This window comes from Lampetra planeri, chromosome 19, assembly GCF_965212315.1.
Source record: "Lampetra planeri chromosome 19, kcLamPlan1.2.h2, whole genome shotgun sequence".
Classification (NCBI taxonomy): domain Eukaryota; kingdom Metazoa; phylum Chordata; class Hyperoartia; order Petromyzontiformes; family Petromyzontidae; genus Lampetra; species Lampetra planeri.
This window is the reverse complement of record NC_136125.1, coordinates 7,864,271-7,871,375: the sequence shown is the minus strand read 5'-3', so window position 1 is coordinate 7,871,375 and position 7,105 is coordinate 7,864,271. Positions and strand designations below refer to the sequence as shown.

Sequence of the window (7,105 nt, the reverse complement as noted above, 5' to 3'; positions counted from 1 at the left end):
TTCTTACACCAGTCGATCGGCAGGTGACGCTTGATGGTTGGGGTAAAGTGTGGGTTAGTCTCGCGTCTTTTCAAAGTCGTCTGGCCAGCATGCAACAGCATGCAAGAGGAGGCCTCAAAATGTCCCTCTTGAGGTGGGAGCTCCCGAGCGGTGCCGTGAGCTGGCAACTGCAGGGCTGCGCCTTAATCTCGTCCGTTACTTCACAAGTATGCACTATAACAGCCTCCCTTAAATTAACGTCAGAGAAATTACAACAACAACAACGACGCGGTCAAGTTTTTATTTGTTTATTATTGAACCCTCAGAACTACATTTCCCACTGCACCTTTCAAAACATTCTAAATTACACACACACACGCATACAAAAAAAATACAAGCATCCCTCTCTTTTTGCCAACGTATACTGTTTGGGCAAGTACTATGAACAGTGCCTATTAAGGCTGGCGCAAAACAATGGCCAGCAGCCTTTGGCTTTCCAGTGACGATGTTGATCACTAGAACTGTGCTACCACTCTCCAAAAAAACAAAGATCCCCCGTATAACCTTAACAGACTGTTGAGCCAAGTGCTGTTAAGGAGTACTTATGAAGGCCGGCACGGTACACGAGGGGGTGGGGTGGCCAACACCACGCCCGACCGTCTTTGTCTCTCCAGTGGCGATGTTTTTACACACCGCACCAGGTACTCATTTGAGGCTGAGTCGACCTAGGGGAGGCCCAGGAGCGGTTCAGATAATCGTCACCGGTGTTGGCCGTGAGCGAGAATCGAACTCGGGTCGCCGGATTGATAGCACAGCGCGCGACCGCTCCTCACACATACAAATACACACATACACCACACTCACTCTCACATAACAAACATACGTGCACACACAAACACCATACGGTGGAGAGGAATTTAACATTTAGAAACGGAGCAGCTAAAAATGTTGAAATTTCAGCCGACGACACCGATGGAACACCCTGGTCGACTCACTCGTGTGAACGATAGGGATGCAGGAGTTCAGCCCGTCCACGAGCTGACGAAAGGTCACGTTTCAGGGTCACGATCACATCCAGGAATCGATTATCATTCCGTCCTGCAGCTGTACGTCCATTGACTCCACGTGCGTAATGGGGCCAGTGCCTTTCGGCCGGATGTGGGGCCACCAACTTGAGTTGGATGGACGCGAAGTTGAAAGACATGTAAGGGGACAGTATTTGAGTGAAAAAGTCCTCAAGGGGTGAAATGGACCGGCGCTCTCACTGGTAGCTGTGGCTGCGTGCCCAACGCTTGACTGGTGTTAATGGGCCAAGCGCCTGTCCGTCGCCGTCACAGCTTGAGTGGGATGATGGGCCAGTACTTTGGCCGCGTGCGGTCGCACTGCTGGTCAAACGACAGCTGCATCGCGGCCTCCAGCGCGAGGATCCGTACGCACGCCTCCTCGCCGTACAGACGCGCCATCTCGACGCGCCGACGCTCGCCCGGTCGTTCTTGTGGAGCCCGGCTACTCGCCTGCACGCGCACACGCAGAACGCAAAGATCCCCTGCGTTTAGCCGTCAACATGCTGTTGGGGCAAGTGCTGTTAGCGAGTACCTATGAAGGGCGTCACGGCACACGAGGGGGGGGTGGGGTGGCCACCACCACGCCCGGCCGCCTGCGCCTCCCCAGTGGAGAGGATTACACACCGCACCAGGTACTCATTTAAGGCCGAGTCTACCTAAGGAAGGCCCAGGACCGGTTCAGATAATCGTCACTGGTGTTGGCCGTGAACGGGAATCGAACTCGGGTCGCCAGCTTCGTAGCGCAGCGCGCTAACAACTACACTACCACTCCCCACACATGCAATGTACACACGCGGCTACACAAGCATGCAAGTGCACTTACGTACACACACATTGCTTGTGATGCGAGTTCCGTGTCAGACGAGTCGAGGTGAGCGAGCTCATTACCTGCCTCGCCCCCGGCGGCTCATCTGCCCACACCATTCCCTCCACTCGCTCATCTTCCTGCTCCTGCTCCAGCCCTGAGAGAGGGAGAGAACACTGGCATTAGCGCCGATCACATATGGGTGCACATGTGCAATGACAATGATCCCCCAAATAGCTTTTGACAGACTGTTACGGCGAGTGCTTTTAGCGAGTGTACCCATGAAAGCTGATGAGGCACACACGAGGGGTTTGTGAACTCTCACGGATTTAACTAAAGCACAGCGGGATGCGATTCATAATTTAAAGAGTGCATGCAGTGCAGCAAACGCAGCCTGCAGAGGGCGCTATCAGCACAGAGAGGGCCTATGAATGCCACACTTCAAGAGACCAAATAACTTAACCCAGGCAACCAAACCCGAGTCCTATGGCTCTTTTTCAGGAGGGTCCTGCATGATATGACTTTAAATGAAGATGTCTTCGGCCAATTATCGTGGTGTTCATGCACTTTGGAGGAAAACCAGAGCGCCCAGAGAAAGCCCACGCTTGCAAGTTGGGCAACACTCCGTAACATATGGATTGGGCAGATGGAGATTAGTCCAGTTGCTGTTCCCCGCCTTCTCCTGGCGAGCCAGGGTATGGCAACTCGCCGCCCCACGGCAAGGGAGCTTCACAACATTTTGCGTGATCCACCAACCCTCACCTCCAGTGCTGGGTTACAGGTTTCGTGAGCCGCCGCCGCCACCAGCATCACCTGGCTGAGAATGCATGGGCCACTGCAGAAATTGGTATTACCTAAGGCTGCAAAACTTTGGTAGAAAACGTCTGCCACCAATCACAACACCCCCTCTTCCTGATGACACCTACAACGCTTGCCTGCAAGATTCTAATGAGACGTGGGTCGTCGAGCGACAAGATGGATTCGATACCTAGGCGATAAAAGTTACGCGGGGTGCGACGCCTGCGGTGAGTGAGCGGTTGCGATGGGTCCGGCGCCTGGCTCATCGGCACTCACTCCTCTCCTCGCGGTGTCGCTCCGTCTCGGCGAAATACGCGCGCAGCTCGTCCGTGATCTCCACGTCGCTCTCCGCCTCCGATTCCAACTCAGACTCCGAATCCTCGTCTGGTTCTTTGCTCCTCAGATCCGGCACTTCCTCAATCAGTTGCTGCTGCCAATGCTGCCGCTGCTGCTGCTGCTGATTGTGGTGATGATACTGCTGATGCTCTCTCTGATGCTCGGTAGCCTGTGTCGAGAAGTGATGATGTTCTGGCACTTCCTCGTGCTTCTGATGATGATGCTGCTGATGATAATGATGCTGCTGCTGCTGATTGTGGTGATAATGCTGCTGATGCTCTCTCTGATGCTCGGTAGCCTGTGTCGAGAAGTGATGATGTTCTGGCACTTCCTCGTGCTTCTGATGATGCTGATGATGATGATAATGATGCTGCTGATGATGATGACGTCTCTGATGGCCGGCAGCTTGCGGATGGTGTGATTGGGGGCCGTGGTGAGATGCAGCGTAGGGATGCGACGGATCGTACGGAAATGGGAGCCCGACTAGGCAGCTCCAGTCCAGGCCTTGCCTGTGCAGCGACAAAGAGAAAACAAATTCAACTCGGGAATAAAACAAATATAGAACATCAAGTGAGATTGGGCAGGACACATAGCTAGAAGGGATGAAGGCCGGTGGTCGAGACTAACGTTGGAGTGGCAGCCAAAGGAGAAAGCGCGCCCAAGAGGACGTCAACTATAGACACGGTGAGTGACATGAGCTTGTGAGAAGGTGCTAGGATTGCTACATTACAGGACTGGGAGATGGTGATGGCTTGGAGAGGCCTTCAATCCAGCAGTGGACAGAGTATGGCCGACGGTGATATAGGACTGGCTGGCTACATAGGCTGGTTGGATAGTTAGACATAGGGCTAATGGCTGGCTAGCTTGCGTATTTATGGGTCGTGTAGTGGGCTAGTTAGAGATCGTTATAGTGCCTGGCTGGTGTATTTATGGGTCGTGTAATGGGCTGGCTGGCTATTTAGGCATGGGGGAAGCGGCTGGGTGGTGTATCTATGGGTCGTGTAATGAGTTGGTTGGCTAGTTAGGCATGGGGTAGGTGGCTGGGCGGTGTATCTATGGGTTGTGTAATGCGCTGGTTGGCTAGATAGGCATGGGGGAAGTGGCTGGCTGGTGTATCTATGGGTCGTGTAATGTGCTGGCTGGCTAGTTAGGCATGAGGGAGGTGGCTGGGCAGTCTATCTATGGGTTGTGTAATGCGCTGGTTGGCTAGTTAGGCATGGGGTAGGTGGCTGGGCGGTGTATCTATGGGTCGTGTAATGTGCTGGCTGGCTAGTTAGGCATGAGGGAGGTGGCTGGGCAGTCTATCTATGGGTTGTGTAATGCGCTGGCTGGCTAGTTAGGCATGGGGGAGGTGGCTGGGCAGTCTATCTATGGGTTGTGTAATGCGCTGGTTGGCTAGTTAGGCATGGGGTAGTTGGCTGGGCAGTCTATCTATGGGTTGTGTAATGCGCTGGTTGGCTAGTTAGGCATGGGGGAGGTGGCTGGGCAGTCTATCTATGGGTTGTGTAATGCGCTGGTTGGCTAGTTAGGCATGGGGTAGTTGGCTGGGCAGTCTATCTATGGGTTGTGTAATGCGCTGGCTGGCTAGTTAGGCATGGGGGAGGTGGCTGGGCAGTCTATCTATGGGTTGTGTAATGCGCTGGTTGGCTAGTTAGGCATGGGGTAGTTGGCTGGGCAGTCTATCTATGGGTTGTGTAATGCGCTGGTTGGCTAGTTAGGCATGGGGGAGGTGGCTGGGCAGTCTATCTATGGGTTGTGTAATGCGCTGGTTGGCTAGTTAGGCATGGGGGAGGTGGCTGGGCGGTGTATTTATGGGTCGTGTAATGCGCTGGCTGGCTAGTTAGGCATGGGGTAGGTGGCTGGCTGGTGTATCTATGGGTCGTGTAATGAGTTGGTTGGCTAGTTAGTCATGAGGGAAGTGGCTGGGCGGTGTATCTATGGGTCGTGGTAACGGCGCCCACTCACGCGGCCTCCGTCAGCGCTCTCTGCCGCGCGTTCCGGTGCCTCTGCGTCCAGGCCTGTGCGCCGCGGTAGTGGCTCCAGTAGCGCGCGTACACGGGGTGCGTGTACCACGCGGAGCCCCCCGTCGCAGCCGTCGCCTCTTCCTGCACGGCACAAAGACAAAGAAGCCCCCCCCCCCCCCGTATCGCCTTGAGCAGAGTGTTGGGGCAAGTGCTGTTTGCGAGTAGTAGCACCTATGAAGGGCGGAAACGGCGCACGAGGGGGTGGGTTTCCAACACCGCGCCCGGCCGTCTTTGTCTCCCCTGGTGGCGATGTTTACACACCGCAACCAGGTAGTTATTTGAGGCCGAGTCCACCTAGGGGAGGCCACACACACACACGGGTTTGATGTCGGGGTCATTGAGTGGAGATTGTCCGCCCCCTAAGGTTGCCAACTTTTCCCCGCTTTAGGCCAAACCCCGGATATAGTTCTTGGTCAGCCTGTGTCTACTAAACACGCGCGGTACGAACATGGATGTTACTCTACGTTGAACTTCTTTCGCGCCGTACGTAGCCAAGCGTGCTGAAGGGAGGTGCCACACATCTCGGCACCAAATTGATTCTCAACATCCCGATGCAGATCTCCGGACAGGTGGCAACCGAAGTTGATACCTCATTCTCAGTCCACTGCTGGATGAAGGGGAGTCATTTGACGTAAACCTCACCACCGCTATCAGTGCGGGGTTAAGCGAAGTTGGGGAGCACGCACTTTGCTCCGCATCAACCTGTTCGTATGCACTTCAACACGCAGCCTTTCGCGACCAATAGCATCTGCAATTACAGGGTTTTTTGTGGCGTTAATCGCGTAAATGTATAAATGTCTCGTTAAACCCGCCACCACCCGACACAGCCAACTTAGTAAGGCTTGTCACGTAAACAGAACGTGGCCCATTCGTCACTGGTGCAGCACACCGCTGTGTTGGAGAGCAAAGCCACAACATTTACAACCGATGACACGGACTTTTACGCGATCGAACCCAAACAAATCCTGTGTTCATGTTGTATGCACCACGGTGCAACACATCCACGCAATATTCAGGCTCGGATTTGCTGATCTGACGAGGCCTCATTGTGGGCTCATCGTCACACAGCCGTCACCCTGCACACAGCCGTCACCCTGCACACAGCCGTCACCCTGCACACAGCCGTCACCCTGCCACGGCTAAACAAGCGATAATAGCACCACCACCACATCCTAGAACACAGCCTGAAGACGATTGTCCCACAATGTGGAGGAGCGGTGGTGCAGTGGTTAGCGCGCTACGCTGCGCTGTGAACCTGGCGACACAAGTTCGATTCCCGCTCACGGCCAACGCCCAGTGACGGTTATCGGGACCACCCCTAGGTCGACTCAGCCTCAAATGAGTACCTGGTGCGATGTGTAAACACCGTCACTAGGGAAACAAAGGCGACCGGGCGTGATGCTGGCCACCCACCCCCTCGTGTGCCGTGCCGGCCTTTATAGCTGCTCGCTAACAGCACTTGCCCCTACAGTCTGTGAAGGCTACACGGGGGATCTTTGTCTTGCCGTGGCCACATGGCTCCTTACCTCCCGTCCTGCCATGGCTCCCCCGTGAGTCGGACAACGTGCGCGGTGAGGGGCCGCGACCATTTGCCCGCACGACTGTACCGGAGGTTCACATTGGAGACCGCCCACCGCCCCGCCCCAGCTAAGGTACCGCGGCGATTTTGCAATTGTAAAGAGTAAGAGAAGCAAAGATTTTAGTAGTCCTAGATTTGAAGCTTTCGTGACTGCAATGATTCATATTCTTAGGTTTTTTCGGTAAAGTCACGTAGGTAAAAACATTAAAAAGTAAAATAAAAATAAAAATCACGACGTTTCGGAGGCAACACAAGCTTCCACCTGAAGACGGAAGCTTGTGTTGCCTCCGAAACGTCGTGATTTTTATTTTATTTTACTTTTTAATGTTTTTACCTACGTGACTTTACCGAAAAAACTTAAGAATATTTTAGTAGTCTTGGGTTTTCTTGGTTCTTTCGGTAAAGTCACGTAGAATAAAGTATAAAATATTGTTTTATTTTTATTACTTTATTATTTCTCTTCTACGTGACTTTACCGAAAGAACCAATAATATGAATCCCTGCAGTCACGAAAGCTTTA

At 53.5% G+C, this 7,105-nt stretch overlaps 1 protein-coding gene across 1 annotated transcript; it reads right to left on the bottom strand.

Annotated features, from left to right (window-relative positions):
• Positions 1-271: 271 nt before the first annotated feature.
• Positions 272-6,625, bottom strand: GEMIN8 (gem nuclear organelle associated protein 8). The gene is made up of 5 exons (XM_078602866.1): positions 6,533-6,625; positions 4,948-5,087; positions 2,923-3,491; positions 1,932-2,005; positions 272-1,493 (listed from the first exon to the last, which is right to left on the bottom strand). Exons 1-5 carry the CDS (start codon positions 6,593-6,595, stop codon positions 1,311-1,313), a joined length of 1,029 nt encoding a protein of 342 aa, XP_078458992.1. The 5' UTR covers positions 6,596-6,625; the 3' UTR covers positions 272-1,310.
• Positions 6,626-7,105: the final 480 nt, after the last annotated feature.